The sequence below is a fragment of the Gymnogyps californianus genome, chromosome 3, assembly GCF_018139145.2.
Source record: "Gymnogyps californianus isolate 813 chromosome 3, ASM1813914v2, whole genome shotgun sequence".
NCBI classification, from domain to species: domain Eukaryota; kingdom Metazoa; phylum Chordata; class Aves; order Accipitriformes; family Cathartidae; genus Gymnogyps; species Gymnogyps californianus.
Genome location: NC_059473.1, coordinates 43,649,238 through 43,671,683, shown reverse-complemented (window position 1 = coordinate 43,671,683; position 22,446 = coordinate 43,649,238). Strand labels below are relative to the sequence as shown.

At 41.9% G+C, this 22,446-nt stretch overlaps 2 protein-coding genes across 4 annotated transcripts in view; one reads left to right on the top strand and one right to left on the bottom strand.

Annotated features, from left to right (window-relative positions):
* Positions 1-1,317: 1,317 nt before the first annotated feature.
* Positions 1,318-15,938, top strand: LGALS8 (galectin 8). Of its 2 annotated transcripts, XM_050895110.1 has the most exons (10): positions 1,318-1,369; positions 2,663-2,800; positions 6,839-6,927; positions 7,654-7,864; positions 8,521-8,637; positions 10,415-10,471; positions 10,551-10,577; positions 11,977-12,065; positions 14,000-14,165; positions 14,623-15,938. In XM_050895110.1, exons 2-10 carry the CDS (start codon positions 2,759-2,761, stop codon positions 14,770-14,772), a joined length of 948 nt encoding a protein of 315 aa, XP_050751067.1. In that variant the 5' UTR covers positions 1,318-1,369; positions 2,663-2,758; the 3' UTR covers positions 14,773-15,938. The 2 variants fall into 2 exon arrangements, with proteins under 2 accessions (XP_050751067.1, XP_050751068.1); XM_050895111.1 differs by lacking the exon at positions 10,415-10,471.
* Positions 15,939-16,933: 995 nt separating this feature from the next.
* Positions 16,934-22,446, bottom strand: part of HEATR1 (HEAT repeat containing 1) — a 39,097-nt gene continuing 33,584 nt past the window's right edge. For both annotated transcript variants that reach the window (XM_050895107.1, XM_050895108.1), the window contains exons 36-44: positions 21,991-22,141; positions 21,316-21,474; positions 20,438-20,572; positions 20,080-20,184; positions 19,818-19,986; positions 18,904-19,058; positions 18,400-18,558; positions 17,582-17,690; positions 16,934-17,153 (exon numbers count right to left, since the gene is read on the bottom strand). In XM_050895107.1, the coding sequence (XP_050751064.1) occupies positions 17,065-17,153; positions 17,582-17,690; positions 18,400-18,558; positions 18,904-19,058; positions 19,818-19,986; positions 20,080-20,184; positions 20,438-20,572; positions 21,316-21,474; positions 21,991-22,141 (1,231 nt within the window). In that variant the 3' untranslated portion in view covers positions 16,934-17,064. The remainder of the gene's footprint in view (positions 17,154-17,581; positions 17,691-18,399; positions 18,559-18,903; positions 19,059-19,817; positions 19,987-20,079; positions 20,185-20,437; positions 20,573-21,315; positions 21,475-21,990; positions 22,142-22,446) is intronic.

Sequence of the window (22,446 nt, the reverse complement as noted above, 5' to 3'; positions counted from 1 at the left end):
CTCATTCCTGTAGTTTTCCTCGAAAGAAATGTTATCATAGCTTTCTGTGAATGAATCCTTCAAATCTGATATAGCTAAGCTGATGTGCCCTAGAAAGCAGCTATCCTACAACTATTGGCAGAACTCTAGCAAGTAGATATGTTCTGGTACGGGGTTTTTTGTGCTGGTTAATTGTAGAATAGAAGACTAGATATTATCTAGCTAAGATACTGAAATGGTCTTTGTGACAAGAGTGGCTGAATACCATTATAACTTTGCTATAGCCATGTGCACTGCTTCCTGCAAGGCGAAGAAATACTGTAATGCCTGTAATTGAACGGGATACAGTGATTCAATTTTGTGGGCCTTTTCTATTGCAACCTGTGTTTTTGTGCTCATCTTTCCCCCATCCAGCATATGAACAGGGGAACTTTAAGTAGTGCTTCTCTGAGCAGCTTGTTGCTACACATTACAAGCTGTAAAACTACTAGGGACTTCATTGCCCTATCTGCTTACTAGACCGAAGCAGCCAAAATGACATAGTGAAGCCTGCGAGGGAACAGGAGGATAAAAGCACAGCCTTGGGGCTGTGGGTGTAAGATTGGGGGTGGGTACAAGATTTCCACGGTTCAAAAACTCCACAGTCCTGGAGCAACAAATGACCCAGTCGGTTTTGAAAACGGCATTCCGGTCTGGTCACAGGAGATGCGCCTTGCTAGGAGGAGATGGCGTTAGGCTGTAACAAGGGACCTACAGAGGCAACACAAGGCATAGAGAAAGTGAAGGGTTTGCAGGGGAAGCTTGCGGTAGCGTTAAGGAGCTGAATTAACTTCGCGACCAAGTTGTTGCTTTAGCGCTTGTACATCGAAGCCTACAGGGCACGTGCCGGAGCAGTGGGTCAGGGGGCCTGCGGCGTGGCTTGGCCTGGGCCCAGCAGCGCTCTCAAACAGGTCCCGGGCACGGTTCGGGAGCAGGCCGAGAAAACGGTGTGGTCCCCGCGCAGCCTTCCTCCCCGGGTCACGTCATCTGCACCCGCGCTGTCAGGCGCCCTCCCGGGGTCGCACAGCACACACACACACACCCCCCGCCCAGGAGGAAGCCGTCTGCCCTCGGCTGGGGCCAGGCGCGGCCGCAGCAGGCGGGGAGCCGCTGCAGAGCTGGGGAAGAAGGGCCGCCTCCTGCGCCGCGGCTGCCAGCACAGTCGGGCCGGGACCCGAACGGGGCCCTGGGGAGGCGTGCGGGGCTCGCCGTGCGCGGTGACGTCGGAGGTGGCCGGAAGCCGTTGGGAGGGGCCAGGGTGGGCGCGGAGCGGGGGCAGCTGAGGGTGGCGGTGGCAGCGCCGGCCGGCTTCAGCCCGCGGGTCTCCAGGCGCTGCTGGTCACGGAGCGAGGTACGTTGTGCAGATAAAGGGAGAGCGGGAGGGTAAAAGTAGCAATAACCGCCTCCCCGGCCCTTCGCCCCTGTGTGTGTCTGCCTCTCGGGGAGAAGGGGCTGCTCCCTGGCGGGGCCGAGGCGGGCCCGGCCGAAGGAGGCGCTCTGTGGAGCCGGGGCTTTCTCGGAGCGCGTTAAGGCTGAAGTGGCCGAGGTTTCGTGATTTACTTCTTGGTGAAACTAGTCCGGTGTCCCTCTAGCGTGTTGCAGTGTTGGGTTTATAGCCGGGGGCGGGGGGGACACCACTGGTGTTTTTGTACTTTAATTGCTTGCAAATATCCAGAAAGTATTTCGCTTATTCTCTTTGCGGAACTCTTGTTTAGCTTGGTGCAAAATCTAGCTTTGATTATAAAGTCTAACCTGAGTTACCCTCATGAAAGACATTTTCTGCATGTCACAGTGGGACAGCATAATAGCTGGTTGTTGGCCTTTCTGTTTTCCTGTTTTTTTATTGAAGAGGTTTTCAGCTGCTTTGCAGTGCGTGAGATAATAGGAAAGCATACATATCTTTTTCAGTTCTAAAAGTGTAGTCAGGAAACCTTAACTTACAGTGTTGCAGACTTAAGATTTGGTGTAACATGTACTAACAGTGGTTCCTCTGACAGAAGGTTACAGGAGAATCTTGCAGTTGCATGCCCATCTCCTGTTTTGTCAAACAGAGCCTGAATTGCAGCTTTCCCTTGGTGTTGTGGCCTTTTCAGTAAAACACTAATAACCAAACAAAAAAACCCCTCAACCCATCACTTTGCCATAGTGCCACCTGGTCTGCCAAGACTGACAGTTAGTTCTGTTCCAGGATCCTCTTTCAGCAGGATCTAGATGGCTGTTGCACACCCCGGGAAGTTCAGTTAGCAGGCTGCTGGACACTGGGTTGTAGGTCTGGGTTTCATTTTTTTGGATCTGCTATTGGACTTCCTGATGCTAAACAGAATTATTGTTTGCTTTGGTCTTGATTTCCTGTCAGTGTTCCCCTGTACAACAATGATTTTTATGTGGGATTCTGTCTCGGTATACATAGTCTCAGGCAGCTGCTGCTGACATTGTGTACCTGTGTGCACTGTCCCTTGTTAGAGTGGCACCTTATTTCTTTAAGCAAGCCTTTAATTTTCGTATTTCAAAACTCCAGGAAATTTCTTGGAAAGGAAAGATGTTTGCATCGTTTCTTGTGCTGTTTAAAGTTATACCTTGGAGGGGTTTGCCTCATGTAGTATCACTTCGTTTCTTTCTAATTAGAAGTTTTGGTTTTTCGAAGGGATCCCTCCTTTGGTGCTGCCCGATCAGTGAGTCCTTTAAATACGCTCCAGCAGTGGTCACACAGAACTGACAAACTTAAACTGGAGGAGGGAAGATGATGTCCTTGGATGGACCGCGGAAGACAATCAGTAACCCGGTAACTCCCCTGTTATGTTAACAACTTCTCCCTTGGGAAATGGGACTTCGCTGTTTTATGTCCATAGTTAGTACTTGTACTGTTTTGCATAGTGAGGGGTGTTACTGAGAACTCTTTGCATCACTCAGGCATTTGACGGAGAATGTCACAGGTGACACTAGGAGCTGATGGTGTTTAGAAATTGTGCTGTAAACAAATGGACACTTCCAAAACAGGAAGGAAGTTCTGCTGGCCTTGGAGAGGCATCCTTTTTTGTACACAGCTTATGTGCATGTCTGCCATTTTTGCAGAATGTGCTGAATTGAAAGTGAAAATACGATAAGCAGTGTTTTCACTCCTAATTCTCTGTAAACACGAGTGGTGCCTGGCAGTTCTCATGAAATGTTTTTTTTTGTGGTGCTTGTAACTTCAGTCTAAACAATTAAACTTGGAATCTTTTTCGATAGTTGGTATCTTACCTTACAATAAATCCTGTTTTGTAGGGAAGACTTGAGCTAACACGATTCAGCAATTGCAGAGAGTGAATTTGATGGAATGTTGTTTGCCTAGCTTAGAGTCTGGAGACTTTCTCTGAAAAGCTCTAGTATTCTCGTGATCTGGGACAGCAGCCTGACACTGGCATGTGGCTAAAGGAGTGGACTGGAGCTGTGTTTTTTGTTGTATCTTTAAAAAGGTAGTTCCTTTGAGCCTGCAGGAAATAGTAGTTTTAACATTCTCTGCTAAAACTCTTTAAAAATATTAAAGTCTGCGGAGTATCTATGTGGAGTATACAGTAGCACAGATCTGCACAGGACTTCCTTATCTGTTGCAGCTTTGCACTGACACACACCTGTGCCCTCAGTGAATCTGATTGTTCAGTCCCACTATATGTTCACTGCTTGCGAAGTGGATGGAGTTAGGGATGATGGGGGAATAGCTTCAACTTTCTTCACAAGAACCCAGCTGGGAGAGGAAGGAAAGCTGTGTGGAGATTAACTAGAAGGTGGAAGGACTGCACTGCAAAAGGAAAGGGAGGATGAAAGTTGGTAGATGGGGATTTTGGTGGCAGAGGAGGTGTGAAGAGGAGGATTAGGAGGTGTTTAGGACAAATAATCTGTGTAAGGGAGAGAGTAAGAGTTCAGCAAAATTGGGTGGCTGCAAGGGCACTGATGAGTATGATGGGTGACAAGACCAGGCTGGAGAATATAAAGTGGTAAACTAGGCTTAGGGGTCAAGAGCCTAAGGTGGGAATAAGAGTGAGTGTTTGGGATTGGAATACGGAGGCAGAGTTGGGAAAGATTGTGCCGATGACCTCAGGACAGCCTCCAGACAAGGCCATGAGCAGCCTGCTCTATCTGACCTTGCTTTGATCAAGGCATTGTGCTAGAGACCCCAAAGGTGTCTTCCAACCTCAGCCCTTCTGTGATTCTATCACCTGTGTGATACCACAAGATGAGCTTGGTAGGGATGGAGGAGGGCAGACTATGAATATTTCACTGTTTCAGTGAATTGTTCCATGAGCAGCAAAACTTAAGAGCAGCAAAACTTAAGAGCTTTATTACAGGTTTGAGTCTGAGACGTATTTCTTCGCTATTGTACTGTTCTGAATCATGCAGAAAATCCTGCTTTCCTCTTTATGCCCTTTACTCCACCCATCTGGCAAGAAATGTTGTCATGCCCCATCTGATGGGGCAGCTGTCTGCTACCCAGCAAGCTGGATGAAAGCTGTGTTATCACAGTCCTCTCCTCTGTAAGACCATAATCTGTCCTCTTGTTTTATGAAAACTGGCAGATATTAGAAAGAACTTGATCTTTGAGACCTCTCAAACTCAGTTGACATTGACCAATTGGCTTCAGAGGTAATTTTTAGAGGTCTGGAAGAGAGCCTGGATGCTGGTAGATCACTTGATGTCACAAGCATTACTCTTAATAAAGGAGGAAGAAGAACATCTTGAGACGTGAAGAAATTACAGGCACATTCTGTGATGACAAGACCTCATTAAGTCTGTAGTATTGCACCCAGGAAATGCTCTATTGTGGCCTTCCAGATTCCATGTCTGAGCTTCTGAAGAGTTGATGGGCCAACCTTCTTTTCTCTTAAATAAATGCATCCTTTTGAATGTAAAGAAGTGTTCTTGCCACAGCTTCTCTTCCAGGGGTGAGTAACTTTGATCCACTAGAGTGGTTAAGTCCCAGCATCCCTGGCCTGTGTCTGTATGTTTCTCTGGTTCATCTTTGGAGACTGAACCAGTAATTTATTGCTCTACTGCATTACTCAGAGCTACTACCGTTCAGGAGCAGTGTGTTAAAACTAAAATAATCAAGATATGCTTATTCTTATTCTTTGAATAAAAATGAGCCTCTTGTGTACAGCTTCTGTATTAAGGAACCAGGCTACTACCAGTAAGCAAAGGGATTTCAGCCTATTTATTCTTTCACTTTTAACACTTAATTTCACATTTAGATCCTCCTCTACTGCACCTTCTTAAGCCAATAAAAATACACAAGACTTAAAACAACTTGACCATTTGTGAGCTTATGCTTGAGAAGCAAGTTCTTTAAGTCTGTTTTGCCTGATGTAGAAGACGAGTGCAAATTAGCTTTTGTGCAACGTCTGGGCAGCTGAGAAAGGAAGTGGAAAGAGGGCAGAAAAGGATGTGTATCTACTGGCAGAAATGATCAACACTCTGTATTTAGACAATTTTTGCTGTCATTCCCCCTTCCCTCCTCACAAATTCACAAGAATAGGTGTCAGCAAACACATCCCCTTTTCATATCTTTGTTTTGCATGATGATACATATATATATTTAAAAAATAAAAATATCAAATTGTTCTTTTATGGTCCAATATTCCATTCAAGAGTAGTATTTCCAGTCTGTTCATTTTTTGTTGTTAAATTACTGGAACTCTTGTTTGCAATTGCTGTTTCATTTCAAAGATGGCCTAAAATCTTATATACGCTGTTCCATAGATCAGGGATTTTGGGGGGGGGGGAAACTCCAAAAAACCACCTTGGTAGAAATTTTTGTCTGTTAACCAGAGCAAATGCAACATTTGCTACCATTTACTTCCTTTTTCAATGTAAAGCACGTGTGATGAGATGCAGACTTATAGCTTTGCTTTCAGATCAGTCTCCTGTGAACTTCCACAGTTTTCTGTTAAGGTGTTCCCCTTCCCTCCCTGAAATGCTGGGTGCACCAACTGATGGTCAGGGTAGGGCTTCTGTCAGCATGTCTGAGCCTTTGCCAGAGAGCCGTGCTGGGGTGTCTGGGGCTTTTCTTTTAACTGACATGTCCCTGCATATGGCTTAACAACTCCTACTATGTTGCCATTTCAGTTTAGCATACCATGCATGTGTTACCTTCTCCAGCTATTGATATGGAAATGAAAATAGGCAGGCTTTGAGCCAGACTGCGTACCGTAGATACCATAAAGACCAAGGCCCCTGAACAGGGCTATTTCAGTGCACCTTGCAGTTCTTAGCTCATTAGGATGAGGTATTTTGTTGTGTTTGTCGTGTAGTTTTTACTAAGAAGACAGTCTGTGACATAGTCTCTTCTTTTCCCATCACTGTTTTCCAAAATGGAGCAAGAACAAGCAAAAAGGCAGCTGCTGTAGTCTGGGGTCAGAAGGGTTGTGGAAGGTGCCTCCTGCTACCAGCAAAGGGCTGGTAACAGTCAGCCCTTGGCAATGACCTAATTTGAAGTGAATCCTCTTTATACTCTATTAAAAGTGAGGCAATAAAATATTACCACTCTTCATTTGAGAGCTAGGAATGGAGGCTGGAAATTTTAGTTTTAATTTTATCTGAGAAGCTTGGTTTTCATAGGTGAAAATCTACTGGGTTTTTCCTTCCCGTTGTGGTGGGTATTTAGTGCTTTACTGTTTCTTTTAAATGAAATGCTAGTTGTATTTCTTTTAATGCACTAGAGCACCACATATTTAAGTATTGGAATATTATTTTTAAAACTATTGTGGGTTTTTTGCCATCATCACAAAATGTTATTTGAATCCTTTTTTCCTTCTTTTTTTTTTCTCCCCCCCCCCGCCCCTTCTAGATCATTCCGTATGTTGGGACAATACTTGGTGGCCTTGTTCCTGGAGAGCTGATTGTGATACATGGGACTGTTCCTGATGATGCAGACAGGTAGTGGCTACAGTGTCACTTTTTGCAGTGTCACCATGTGAACAAGAATGTAATGGATAAAATGTTTCCGGGGTCCTACTTATGATGGCACACAAAGGCTTGATCTAAATCCTTGTGATAGCATCAGAGTGAATACAGGCTTAAGTGGTTAATGAAAGCTTTGTGATGAGAAGTGGAGGATGAACTGATTTTTTGCTTTCTGCTGATCCTCTCTTCTCTCCTTTTGCTTTGCCTGCTTTGGCAATTTTTTTTCCCTGTCATAGCATATGCTCCTTGTCTAAAGAAGTTATCTGAGACAAAGAAAATTGATAACTGAATGTGTTGCTTGACGGAATTAACTTAAACTGGGATAAGGAGGTCTGAACTAGTGCATGTGCCCAGTATGGGCGTTCTGTTCTGTGACTTTGCCCAAGGTTCGTTTGGTTGTTCTACTGAAGATGGTGGGAGGGAAGGTGGTGAACGCAGTAAGTGAGGAGCTTACATGATATGAATGATGACCATTAAATAAATACTTAAATATTTTAATTCATTGCAATAAATCATGGGAGAACCTTTCACAAATGTGTAGGAGTTGGACAAATATATGTTTGGTTTTTTTCCTTATCCAGCAACACTCATTGTGTCTGCCTGTTCTGAGGCTCCACAGTAAAACACAAGTGTATCGAACTTTTAGGTGATTTCTTGACAGACTGAGCTGAATGTGGTTTGTCTTATTTTTATGACTAGGTTTCAGGTGGACTTACAGTGTGGCAGCAGCATAAAGCCTCGAGCTGATGTGGCATTTCATTTCAACCCCCGCTTCAAAAGGTCTGGCTGCATTGTTTGCAACACACTGGAGAGGGAAAAATGGGGCTGGGAGGAGATCACTTATGAGATGCCCTTTCAAAAAGGGAAGTCATTTGAGATTGTCATCATGATTTTAAAGGATAAATTCCAGGTGAGTCTGGGTCGATTCTTTATCTGTAGCCAGTTGTCAGGCCAATACAAGAGAGGTATATTGTATACTTACAATAAATAGTTGGAAGCCTTGGTTTCTCTGTTACCTAGGTATAGTCTTAACTACAGAAAATTTTAGAAGCTTTTCTTTAAAGAGGTGCTAAGTAAATCAGACCTTTAATTTTGTATTGCTTCCCTCTAAGTTGGATGAGAGGCAAGTAACTTCCTGCCGTGGCTGATGGCTACTCCACCCTTCCCTTCTTATGTGCAAAGGGCTGACCTTAGGATAAACCTGTTTTTTGAGTAGCGTAGGATAGTCCTCTTGGAGGAAACATGTGAGGTGTATTTGTCTTGCTCTGTTAGACTGCAATAATAGATTCTATTAGATTGGTAATACCACATTGATAAATGATCAGATGATAGAAACAAAAGGTGCGAAATGCAAATATTAGTGTAGGCAAATAAATCTCCCTCATAGTGATGGGAAGAGAGACTGAATCATGGATGAGCTGAACTTAGTTGCTCTGAAATTTCTAGGACACTCCCTGCTTCTGTACCAAACCAGTGTAAAACAGAGATACACGCATACAATTTGATACATGGCTGGTGTAATGTATGTTTAATACCATTTTCCTATTTTGTTTCCTGTTTCTTTAGGTGACTGTAAACAAGAAACACTTGCTGCTCTACAACCACAGAATTAGCCTTGAAAGAATAGATACTCTTGGAATATATGGCAAAGTGCAGATCAAAACTATAGATTTTGTTTCTAATGTAAGTTATATGGACCGCTGACTTGTTCAATTCCTTTTCTCTGTCCTGCTGAACTACAGAGCAGGATTTATGGTGAAAAAGAAGTAAAGAAAAGCAGCTACACAATCTAACATCAGTAACAAGATTTTTTTTCCCCACATTTCAACATGTGAGTCTCATGTGAGGATCTCTGTCTTCCCCTTTTAGTCTTGAGGGGAGGGGCAAAAGGGTGACAAAGTTCACAGCTTACAAAGTTAACAGGACAGGTGGTGTAAGAATTGATTGGATACTGGATCTAGGAATGGATTAGACTTTTCAAATATTGCAGGAGCTCCAAAATGAACTCTCAGTATTCAGTGCTTCTAAGTGACAAGCTCAGCCATGACTGCAACTTGTTGCTTGGCTTCCAAATGCCAAGTTTAGCCACAGCTGGAACTGCTTGTGCACATAACCCTGCTTTTCCTGCTAAAATGACTGAATTGTTGAATGAAGTGATTAGTAGGAGTGTACGTTTAATTCGGGGCAGGGGGGAGAGGTGAGAAGAGGTGTCCTTTCTCAAAGACTTTGTGGCTTGACTTGCACTTGGACCAAACTGCAGTGAATTTAAAGTGAAGGCAGTGCTGTGCTTCCTCTCAGCTGCCAGCTCTGCTAGAGAAAGTAAACCAACAGGGAGGAGTTGAACAACATTTTCCCCTGTGCAGGAGGAGTGATCCTTCTGCTCTGGAAGGGTGAGACTTTTAGAGCAGAAATGGAAGGTGATAAATTCCAGGGAGATACAGAAGGTGAATGCCTTTTCCCTTTCTTCCTGCCAGTCACTAAGGCAGCTTACCTACTCCTGTGTAATATTCTGGGTCTCTTCTGCCCCATCCTCACTACATTGTGGGCAAAGCTTGGGTCTCTTGCTGCCAAACGTCAGGTCTAACTCAGGTCAGCAGACTAGTAACTGTGTTGATAGAAGGTGGAGATTTGGGTCTGAATGAAATGGGGCCTAAGCTTTAAAGCTATATCTACTCACTGATCATTTGCAAAGCCTATGACAGACTTTTGTGGGCCCCATCACTTGGCCTTGGGCATGTTGCCAGAATAATGTTACTTCAAAGCTGTCTGAGTCCTGGTCTTGGAGGACTGACTCTGAGAAGAGCTTGGGGGCAAGCAGGTGCTGTAGGCTGGTTTCTGTCTCAAGCACAAAACAAAACAGAGTTGCTTTAGTCTGTGGTTGCTGGTGCTGTATCCTTTGGGGGAGAAGGGAATAGAGAAGGGCAATTGTTTCCTTTTTGTCTTTGCTTCTTATACGCTCTTCTGAGGAGGAAGATGGAGGCTTGTATTGAAATAAACAAGCTGAAGACACAATCTGCCAGGGCTAGGCTGGAACTGTATCTCTGCATGGCCATGTTGCTCATCTGCCCTTCCCGTGGGAAGGGACAGGGATGCAGGGCAGGGGGCTGCTTAGAATCCCAAGAGCCCCTGTGTGGGCCTGCCCTGCTGGTATTCCTGTACCAGTGAGGAAAGCTCAGTGGGTACCCTCAGATGCTAAGGGGTTAACAGTGCTCTGACTGTTAAATAAAGATTCCAACTGTAATGAAGTGGTGTTTAGAAATCTCGATTTGGCTGCAGCAGTTGATCTTCAGGACTTTTCCTTGGTTTGTAGGGGTTTGGCTTTTTCTTTACCACAGCCCTAGATTTCCATGTTAACAGTTCACCCTTCAAAGCAGCACAGATCCTTATATGGTTCTAAACCAACTTTATGTTAAAGTTCTATGATGTTAGCAATGACATCTAAATATCTCTCTCTCTGCAGTCTATACAAGGCTCTCAGCCATCATCTCTAGGAGTAACAAAGATAAACACAGAAAATGTATGTATGTTTGTAAAAGGTTGAGTGAATCTCCCTGTTGTCTGATAAGCTAGTTAATGTTGTTTGTTCTCTCTTGTAGGGGGAAATGCCAGATGGTTCACAATTTGTAAGTGTCTCGTGTAGACTTGTGGCAAATGTGAAGAATAAAAAAAATCAAAATAAAAACATCTCAGTTATTCATGAAAAAACTTGCACAGAACAAGGGAATCGAGAATCTACTGGGAGATGATCATCAGTGAGGTTTTGTAGAGAGTAATCCTCTTCGCTGCTGCTAGTAAAAGTGAGGCTATTTGTTAAATCATTTAGAAAACCCGAAAGATAAACACGGCATCCACAGCCATAAACAGAGAAATAAAAAGTGAGGTACCTGAAGTTTTAAAGGACCAAATCACATGAAAAACTTTTTTCAAATAAGCATACTTAGTTTTCTCTGCCTTAGGGAACACCTGCAAAACAAAAGTATTCTGCAGTCATACCACGCCAAATGGCCTTATGTTAATGTGCGTATCTCAGAACCTGTCAGGCTACATCTTCCTCTTGCTGACAGATCCATGCTTACACTGTATACACTTCAGGTGGCTGGATGCAAGCATCGCATCTTAGGGTTGGAACTCACACCCAGCTAGCATGGAGCGTAGACAGAGTGAGTGCTCATCTTTTTGCAAAAAGCTGTACACGTGGACAGTATCCAGACTGGAGTAAGGACCACGCTCAAACTGAAAAGGGGTTGGAAGCCAGGAATATGTGCAAATAGAATTTGTGGAGAAGGTGAAGTTGCAGTGAGTGCCGTGATTTTAGTTGCCTTGTCACTTGACAGTCTGCCTTCTTCAGTCTTCTTTTCAAAACCAAATAACGTGCAATATTGTCATTTGCAAGTGGTGGACTTCAGCAAAAAAATAAAGGCTAAGTACTTTTCCATTCACTCCTTTTCCCTGATCAAAATAACTTCTAACACAATGAGGAAAAAAAAACCCCGCAAATAAAATACTTGCTCTGTCTATCATTATGAACTGATGCCGGGAAGACAGAATACTCAGTGACCCTACTTCTAGTACTTATGCAACTGTGGGACTAGACACTTAGCGTGAGTCTTATTCTTTAAAGCATAACTGAAGTTTTCAGAGAGGAGAGGTCAGGATGTTTGCATGTGAATAATTATGTGATACAAATTTAAATTAGTGCAGGGAGTTTTGTGCTTACTTTTTTTTTTTTTTCCTTCTTCCCCTCCTTCCACCATTAGTGGTGGCAGAAGTAGTTGTAAATAATGTTTATTTTGAACCCAAGGTGGTAGTCTAAAGAAAAAACCCAACACATTGATATGTTTATCTCAGTGTAACTTTTCCACTATAGTATTAGTATCCCAGAACGTATCAGTAGGAATAACTTTAGCTATAAGTGCAGATTCGCAATTGTAGGCTAAATTTCTTCCTGCCGTAACAAAGCTGAGCTTGTATATTGAAAAAAGTAAGTCACAGTCAAAATTTTTACTGGTGGTGTACTTCCAGGGAGTTCCTTATGTTGGGAAACTTGATACTGCACTTCGTCCAGGATGCACAGTTGCCATTAAAGGAGAAGTGAATAAAAACCCGAAGAGGTAAGTGTTACTGAATTTTTCTGCTATTTAACTGAGCTACTCTTGAGAATGAGTAGGCTTTTCCATTGCCTCAGTATATCCTTACTCACTTGCAACTTTGCATCTGGAATCATCTGAAACTACAGTGCACTTTTCTCAGGAACCTGCAGGATACCGCTTTAGAGAGGACTTAAAAGAGCAGCTCCATTGTGAAAAGTGAAGGTAAAACCTGAGTGTCTTACCTACTAAATCTGCATCATTCACAAGATTGTGTGTCTGTTGAGGCTTTCCATTGTGCAAGGCATGTGAGCACACATATTGTACAAAGACAGCTTTTATTCTAAAGAGATCGAAGAGTAAGGGAACTGGCCGAAGTAGATGGAAAATGAATGAGTTAGATGAGTTGCTGGTGTGCTCAAATGCTGCATGTTACAACATTTCTCTGAATACTTCTCAGTCAGCCTCCTTGGGGACTGTGTAAGCATGAAGGTGCCTAACTGACAACAATTGAATGATGAAAGCTGGTAGGGGAGTATGAGCTGTAATTTTGATAGCAAATTAGGAACAATGGGTTGCAAAGCAGACATTTTCCCAACATGATTTAAAGTGGGGGTGGGGAGGGGAAAAGGGGAGCGCAACACAATCAAAATGGAGCTGAGGAAACGTCTGTGCTTCAGCATGCCCTTTGCTTGAAGGGTGGTTTTGGCTCTGCAGAAACATGCCTAAAAATGAAGCGATTAGTGCAAATGATGAGAACCATGCTTTTTACGCCGTGTGTATGCATTGTACTCCTGCTTCCTCAGAGTACATACCTTCCCTGCAGCTGCACAGCACTCAGAGTTCATATTAATACTGGAACCCAAGGTCTAGAAATCTCATCAATGAAGTTTGAATGGACTTTAAATTGGACAGGATAAGTAATACTTGGATAGTAGCATTTGTTTTCCTTCTTTTGTCTTGAAAAGCTTATTAGCACATTTCAAGTGCTGAAGGTACTGCTTATAAGCGTGAAGAGGCTTTTGGGTGTTAGTTAAAGGTTGTCTGCTTTTTGTGTTTGTGGTTTTAAACTTATAGATTTTTATAGAGTTTGTAAGTTATTTAACGTCTTTCAGTTCACACAGTTGTAGATATTCCTTTTTCTCAGTGAAAAAGAGGACTTCACAGCTTGGAAGTGTGGCTGTTGCTGTATTTCGTATCTGGACTAAGCAATTCTAGGCTTCTCAAAGGAGGGATATAACCTGACAGCTGGAGCTAATTTGGGGGGAGGAATATTCCTTCTTCAAATGCAGTGAGGTCTTTGCCACAGGTTGAAGCATTCATTAGAATTTGGATGACACTTCCCTCTGATCACTCTTCTCCAGAGCTCCCCTTTAGGAACCCTGTGTTGTGGACACATAGGAGACTGCAGAATATTCATTCAGCGTGGGCAGAGCTACACGGCCTAGAAAGTAACACTTTGTATGCATGGTGTCCCACCAATCTTAAATGTATGGAGAGAATCCTCAAACTTTTCTTTAGAGTCTAACCAGTTTGTTGGCAGAAAGAATATGTCTTTAGGTAAAACAAAGCCTCCCGCTCTCCACTGCCTGAGTTAAGAGAAAGAGATGGTGGAGCAAGTAGCACCGTATGTTTCTGTGAGAACGCTGCTTCCTAGTGCTGAGGGGAGCAGCGCTTGGCCCACTTGGCTCAATACCTCCTTGCTGAGACATGAACAGAAAGCTGTGAGTGATGAAGCAGATCTAGCAGGGTCATGTCCTACATTTGCTCCCTCCAGCAAAGGTTTCTGTGCGAAGGAGACAAATGCATGTTAACTGCCTGCTTGGTTCTTCAGGTGAATCACGGCCCTGGCTCCAGAACAGTTCTGAGTATTGGCTAAGGGCTTGGTAAATAGCATAGACTACTGTATCATGTTCATAAACCCTTGGTATAGTAAACTTTTAAAAAATATCTTCCAGCTTTGCGATAAATCTGAAATCAAGTGACTCAAAGGACATTGCATTACATCTGAATACCCGAGTGAAAAATAAAGTTTTTGTAAGAAACTCATACCTTCATGACAGCTGGGGAGAAGAAGAAAAGGAAGTTGCCAACTTCCCTTTCAGTCCAGGGATGTACTTTGAGGTAAGATTAACTGAAACATAGCATCAAACTGGTAATTCTGCCAAGAGGATTAGCAGTGGTGCTTAAATGTCATGCCACTAATGCAGATTTAAATAAAACTGCCATTCCTGCATTTCAATGTCTTGAGAATATTTAGGATTAAATGACACCATAGGGAGCAGAGATTTGACTTGGTTTTAATGACAGTTTTGTTTTTAAATAGTTGCAAGAATTCAGCCTGTGCTCAGAACGAATTTTAATTGAGTTGGACTCTATGATCCTCATGGGTCCCTTCCAACTTGAGTTATTCTATGATTCTATGAATTTTATTGAAGTTCCACTTTTTAAAATGTTTCTTTTGCATGAAACAGTATTTGTAACAGAAGCAGGGTTTGCCCAAGTCTAGGCTAGATCACCCGGTTGTTTTTCACATCTTACCTGAGTTTAAAACTTAACTGTTTCTCCTCTTGCTTTTCAGCTGATCATTTTCTGTGATGCCCACCAGTTCAAAGTTGCTGTTAATGGTGTTCACACTCTGGAGTACAAGCATCGTTTTAAACAACTTGAAAAGATCAATGTAGTGGAAATCACAGGAGATGTTCAATTGTTAGATGTGAGGAGCTGGTAGTTCTTTTCAGTCAGTACTAAAAGAATTAAACCTCTTCTAATGACAGTGCCTCATTGTCAAGTACAAACAGGTGCTGACTCGCGCTGAGCCTGCCTTTATCTGTCCAGGCTTCTGCATCTGCCTCTCTGAGTTAGGTGAGTACCAGAACCGCTAACTGCGAGATTAAATCCTCGCTAATTAAGCTAAAAGTAAGTGTTTGCTCAGATAAATCTCCTGTATTACTGAACCTAGCAATATGAAAATGCTGCATCATGCTGTCTAACAATTGCACTCAGTATGTTTAAGTTAAACTACTACTCGGCATTCCTTGATGGCATACATTCGATATTGTGAAGTAGAGACGAGACTGAAATAGGATCTGAAGATATGGTTGTCCACTCCAAAAGGGACATTGATAATTCATTTGAAATAGAATTATGAAATATACTCTTCTGCTTCTTAGTTTATATTAGCAGCTATAACCTTTTTACCGAGGCTGGATTAAGCAAACAGTTGACCCATCAGTTCTAGCAAAAGGCAAGGAGGAATTTGATCTTACTTCTTAGCCTGCTGCTGCAGTAGTACCTTCTCTGACACTCATGGTTATGTCACCTCCTGCTAAGAAGTGGCTTAAATCAAACATACAGCAGCATTTCTAGCTTTTATCTTTCCAAAGTGAAACAAATGAAAAATGATTTAGCTGGTTCCAATTGTGTGAACTTTTGAAAGCTTGTTTGATCTGAAATGGCTCCTAACTGAGTTGAGATTGCTCAGAAACTGAAGTAGATGTTTGTGGTTTTCATTTTTTAAAAATGTGTGAACCCAGGTACTCCAGGCAGGGTTTCAGCTGAGATGAGACTCAGATACTCATCAGTGGAATAGAGAATGAATCCTTTTTCAGTCTTGTATTAAAATACTATCTATCATCTGAAACAAGCTGTTCCTATTCAATCAGTTTTCCGTACAAATGTCAGTCTTAATTTTTATACTCTTTTTAAAAATAAGTTGCTACTGGCTGTCAATACATGCCTGAGGAACGTTCCTATTTATCGTAACAGCTGCTAAAAGAGTGAAGCAATTTTGAGAATAAGATGTACCCTAAAAGACTGTTTAAGATAAATTACCAGATTTAATGTATAAAAAGCATAAATAAAAACATTTGTGAACTCTGCTTTTCTCCAAGTGTAGCTAAGTAGCTATGGTCCCTTTTTGGTCTATATTTTGTCTTGTTTCGCTTATTATCTTATGAGTATCTCCAAGGTGGCATAGTGACCCTGACTGGAGGACCATTTCCAAGGCTGTGCTGGTGTGGCCTCCAGGACAGTGTTGTGCTATACATACGCCTGGGCCGCAGGATAAACTTAGCTGGCTGATTGTAACAGAGGAGCTGGTAGGCAGCTCCCACTTGGTAATGGCAATTACACCACTTGTGTGTCCTTGCCTTTATCTAAGAGTTCAGCAGGAATTTCTCATGTGAACATCCTTTTTGTTTGACAGGAGACATGATTAATAGTTGTTTTCTTTTAATAAAATCCTGTAAGAGCACGAATGACCATGATGGGAAAGTGAAATGCATGCTGCACCCTGAACAGAGGCCTATTCCCAGCACCCGATGGGATGTAAGATTATCCTCTTTATAGTGTTAGTTCTAACCAGTTGCATTTTAAACCATATTTTACAGAGTCTGAGTGCCTTTCTTACTAGCAGTGTAATGAATGAGCACCTCCTGGTGCAAAACAGGTGGCGAGTTTTTTGGTAAATTCATGAACATAGCAAGCAATTTATTCTTGATCTTCACGTGAATAAGAAGCTAATCAGTAGCAGTCTTTAAAGAATAAAAACCAGCTTCAGCTCCTATATGAATCCTAGTTTCTTGTAACTTCCTTTTCAGTATCTTCAGTGGGTTTACATTTTACTTCCCTAAAAATGACAGAAAAGCAGATTCTCAGGATTGCAGTGCATGGGTCCAGTGAGTACCATGCCTACAATGTAGTATGACAGCCCCTCCACAGGGACAGTAACTGCATACCCCAAGCACAGTGGAATTCAGTGAGTCTCACATGTTGTCACTCTGTTTGTGCCCAGCTTACCAGAATTTGCTTAGAGCTTGCTCCAGTTCCCACTGTTAAGAAAAGAGCAGTTTAGGAAAAGTCTCCAGACCATCCAGAAATGATAAAACCAGGTTCTTACAATATTTTATTAAAAAGTTAAGATCTCAGCTCTGATAAAAATTACTATGACAGTTTGCCTGTAACACTTGCACGTGTGAAGCTAACACGATTCAGACAAAATTGGAAAACAAAGGGGATAAATTTAGAAGTAGCTTTGGAGTGGTTCTCCCAAAATTACTTCCAGTTGTTGAATTGTCTTCTGACACAGCTGTTCAACTTCTTCACATTCATCTAGAAACAGAAATAAAGCAGGAATTAAGTAGAAAAGTGATTATAAAACTACCTTAGGAAGGCTTCATCATTCATCAAGGCTAGAACTGTCTTCAAACACCAAGTATGAAATAATTATTCAAAGATATTTTGGCACTGATGCAGGACTTAGGCAAATTATTGCTACTGTAACACTGATCTAAAACATGCAACTGGGGAGTTGTGCACAGGCTATAACACTGAAGAAACTGCCGTAATTTAACTGGACTTTACAAGTGTGTTGGATACAATCCAATTCAGTTTGCATCCTGCACAGTTTAAGCTACTGTATACCAATTCATAAGATTTATAGCAATCATCCTGTCTGAATCTTTGAAATAAGTGGCCCTTATTCTTTTTTGGTCATAGGCCAGTTGTCTGCCTTCACTAATGCCACTTTAGAACATTACCTTCCATGAGCTCAGCTAAGAATGGAATAGATTCTGGTAGCAGGACCAGGTAGTTCTCCTTCAGTTTTTGTGCAACTTCTACCAAAGCAAGCAGAGCAGCAAATCGGACCTAAAACAAAACAATAGTCTTTGTAAGGAAACAAACATTACAGTATAGTTCCCTGTTTTGTCCCCCCTCCTGTCCCTGCTGCCTTCTTTCCATATAAGTTTGTAAACTAGCTTTCCCTACTGAAAGGAACTAGTTTTAAGCTAATTTAAATCTCAACATCTGAATTAAGATAATGTCAAAGGAAAAATAGGTTGCAAGAAGCAGGTATGTTGCTGGAAGTTATTTGATATAATGGTCTTTAACTTCCCATTACAATGCCACTCTGTTCCACTGTATCACAAGGACTTAGCTCAGTACAACGAAAAACCAAGTACTCCCGCTGAATACATATAACCTGTCAAATAGGAGAGTCTTGACAAAACTCTATATAATAAACAGGTCTGAAGATTGATAAGTAACTGTCTTCCAGTTCCCCCTCTAAAGTGCCCCTTTCTTCATACACTAACAGGTTAGCTCTTATTCCAACAGCCATCAAATCTTTAAAAAACGCAAACCACACGGTATGAAAGACATCCACATGTGGAATATTGACTGCTTACAGTAAGAGCAGAAGGCCATGTTGTATACATCTCTCCAGAACTTGGGAGTAGCATAGTACAATATCAGTATTTTAGCAATGACTTGGCTAATCCACTTCTGGTTTTTGGGGCACTGTTCCCATTTTCTAATGCAACAAAGAAAACGGGTTCAAATTCTGTTAGTTCCCAACCTTAGAAGAGGTGTGCCTCATTTTCAGCAGGATGTGGTAGTTCAGTGGTTTCCAAAGAGAATCATCTGCCATTGCCACTGAAAACTGAGCTATGCAGGGTATCAGGTGTGCTGTCACTCTTCCCTGGAACTTCTCATCTCCTCCAAGCATATTTTCTAGCTGTGGAAGTAAAAAGCTTGTCAAACAGATCCAGGCTCAGATAAACCCAGCCAAAAGCACTTCTAGCTTTGGCTTTCAGGTACTCAACAGTTACGTCAAAGAGCATCAGTGGGAGTGCAGTGGTCTGCAAGAGCTCAACAACATGCAATTAAAAAGAGGATAAAAAAAGTTAGTAATTCAGAGCCTTAGGCAAAGCAGTTAATGCTGTCTGTAGCCCAAAGACAATGAATTAATTCCTCCCTTTTTGTTTAAGGGAGAGGACTAAGGCCTGATTGATAGTAAAAAAAAAATAAAAAAATAAAAAAATAAATCAGCTATGAATTGTTTTTTTGTGTTTGTCAATACCTGATCGACCAGAGGCATCATCAAGGTTTCTGCTCTTTCCTTACTCAGGAACTTCTGGGTGTCAAACAGGAAGAGCTTGTGCAGACAGTCCATGGTGAACTGCAACAGCAGACAGCTCTTTTCTGTGCTATTCTCAGAGTCAAAGAAAGCTTCATCTACATACCAATCAAGGAGAAGAAAAAAAAAAAATCATCAAAAAAATGAAAATACAAAACTTCCCCACAAGATAGAAACATTGTTAGTTTGTGAATATAGATAAAGGATGTACTACATAGCAATTATGTACTCATCACTCAGAACAATAAAGTGGGTGCAATATGTTATCTGGCTTTTAGCTAATGCCCTAGCAGGTCTGCTACTGCCATTCACAGTCAGCTGGGGATAAAAGAGAATAGCCACAGGCTATAGGAGAAGTGCTTGGCCATACCTAGGGATATGGACAATTTCTTCAGGTCACTACAAATGGGATGGGCAAATAGTTTCCCATACAAAAAAGTAACACCTATTATTGCCAAGAAAGCAGAGGAGTCTGAATACACCAGGTAGCATATAAGAGAAGTCAATGAATGCAAAAGAAAAAAAAAAAAGAAAAAACCAAACCCAAACAGAAACAAGTCACCCTCTTGCCACACAATTTCATTCTCATGGAACTCACTGGGACTGACACTGAAAATTTTCATGTGGTCTCAACTTTGTACTGGCAGCCCAGAGCCCATGGATGAAAAATGTCCTTTGGTTCCACCAGAATAAGAAAGATGCCTTATTTATGAGCGAAAGAAGGAGGAGAGAAATGAGAGGTATATGCTGCGAAGTAAATCCTGTAAGACTAAACTTTCAGCAATTATAATAAACCTCTTTCAGCAATTAAAGTTAGCCTGCCAGTGCCTCTCTGTAGTTAGTAACTGAAAACTTACCAGTTTTAGAAATGTTGACCTGGTTCAGTGTCTCAGCAAATGGCTTCACTAAGTGACCAGCAAACAGGGTGAAGAGACCCTTGAGCTTGTCTGCAATGCAATCTGCTATTCGGTGGAATGTCAGCAATCTGTCTTTTAGGGTAGACTCTGTTTTGGACCAATCAAAGAGCTGAAAGTGAAAGGCAGATTAGCTCTTTCCTGTGTCTGTGCACTGGAAAATACAAATATGCTGATGCAGATGAATTGTATTTAAACTTCTTACCTTGAAGAAGAGGGGTCTGAAAGAAGCCTCGGAAAGTTTCATAACCATACTTATTAGACAATCAATAATGTAAGCCTCTGTCTTACCAACTTCCTCTAAATCATCCTAGAAAAATCAGAAAACATAATTCCAAGTTTGAAATGTAAGAATTTGAGCTTTCAAAGCACATTTTGTCTGTTTCAGACTTAATACCCAACCATAATGTTTTCTACCCCAAGAACAATTCCAGAACAGAATATTTGATACCCAGAATTTCAGAGCACAGATGCAATGGAAACTACTAATATTTTTTAAAACAACTGATAGAATTAGCATGTAGAGGTTGAGCTGATGCTGTTCATCCCCCTCAACAAGCCACCTGGGCATGTTCTGTTCGGAAGTCCAGGGCTTTCATGAAAAATGCCGTCAGCTCAGACTGATGGGAGATCAGGTGCTCCTTCTCCATACCAACAATGTGCTCCTTCAAAATGTTCATAAGGGGACCCAGGCAGTTCTGCCAAAACAAAAGCAAAGCAATGCAAAGGCAACTGTGATATTGACAGTAACTGAGAAACATGACAAGGGAACTGGATTTTTGTACTTCACACATTTACTCATTAAAATACTGTTGATAAAATAAACAAACTTTTTCCTGTACTTTTTGGGGGCTTAAGTTAGTAGGAATCCTGAAAAGAGTTTGGTCTCCCCTTTCCAATACTGGAGATACCAGTTAAGTCTGAAAGGTTTGCACCTATGAGGCAGGAACAAAGCCCAGATGAAAATTATGACCCAAGTCGTGTTCCTACCAGATAAATCAAGGCCTTTATGAATGGGATGATTTCTCAAGCATTCATCATCTAACAGGCTAAGGACATTAAACTGGTGCATTTCTCCCACGTCTAACTTTCCTGAATCACCATTGCAGTACAAAAGAAAACAGAGATAATATAAAGACTGTGCTAGGTTTGGCTGGGATGGAGTTAATTTTCTTCATAGCAGCTCATACAGGGCTGTGTTTTAGATTTGTGACCAAAACAACGCTGATAACACACCAGTGTTCTAGCTATTGCTCAACAGTGCTTGCACAGTGTTAAGACTTTCTTTGTTTCTCACTCTGCTGCCCCAGTGAGTAGGCTGGTGGTGGGCAAGAGGTTGGGAGGGGACGCAGCCGGGACAGCTGAACCAAATTTTGCACTGCTTGTTTCTTTTTTTTCTTTCTTTTTAATCACAATGCAAAAGAATGAAAAAAGTCCTTACCTTCCGGGTATTTGCCACTTCACTGTAACACTTTGTAACTGCAGGCAACAGTATCCGGGGAGCAAGCCTTGTAGCTAGGATAGTTTTCAATGATGTTATGCGTAAGCTTATCTGGGAAGAAGGACCAAACTCGACCACAATCTTTTCCAAGCGGACAACCTATCAGGAAATCCAACAAAAGTTAGGCATACTTAAAACAACTCAAGAACTTGTTGACAACTACTGTACTTGTACTTGTCAGATGGGAATTTTGCTGTTTGCACCACTTGGAGCACCTTACATTAAGATGTCTGTGTACAGAGCTTTGCCGTCTTCAGAAGACAAACACTGAAAAAATGCGCATGTCAGCGGCAGGGGGTCAAAACGACCCTAACTAGAGCTGTTAGATACACATTTGATGAGATCATGGATATTACAGAATGATCCTTCAGGATTCATCTCCCTTTCCAAAGAGGCAAACTACAACCTATCAGAGGGAGGAGCAGGAGATGCTCTTATATTCTGTATCTTAGTTATGTGCATAAGAAGGTGAGTAGAAGAGTAATATGTTACGACCTTCCACATAGTTGGCACACACTCCTACTTCAGTTTCGGAGACAAAAAAGTAATCTCTAGCTTCTTCTAGGAACTGGGCAGATCCTGTCCCCCTTTACATATCTGTAGGAGTCAGCTCACCTGCAGCAAGCAATCCAAAAGATAAGGACTAAGGAAGTGTGGTAATGTTTCTGCAACCTTCAGCAGAGCAGTGACAGCACTCAGCAAGTAAATCTCATTGGAGACCAGCTCCTTCTTATTTTTTAGTGTCTTCAACAGTGCTGGCATCAGCCTGTGAATAACCAAGCATAAATAGAGAAAGGTGAAACCACTGACCATTTGGAGGCACATTTCCAATTGCATAAATACATCTGTTAAGCCTGCAGGGACAATTTTCACATGAATTTTTACATGTGTATTTGAGAAAACTCAGTATTCTGGGCTCTTCTGCTGTACTTAATTTTTTCAAAGCTAATGAAGGATATTAGGTTTAGAATCACAGAATCGCAGAATGGTTTGAGTCAGAAGGGATCTTTAAAGATCATCTAGTCCAACCCCCCTGCCATAGGCAGGGACATCTTTCACTAGATCAGGTTG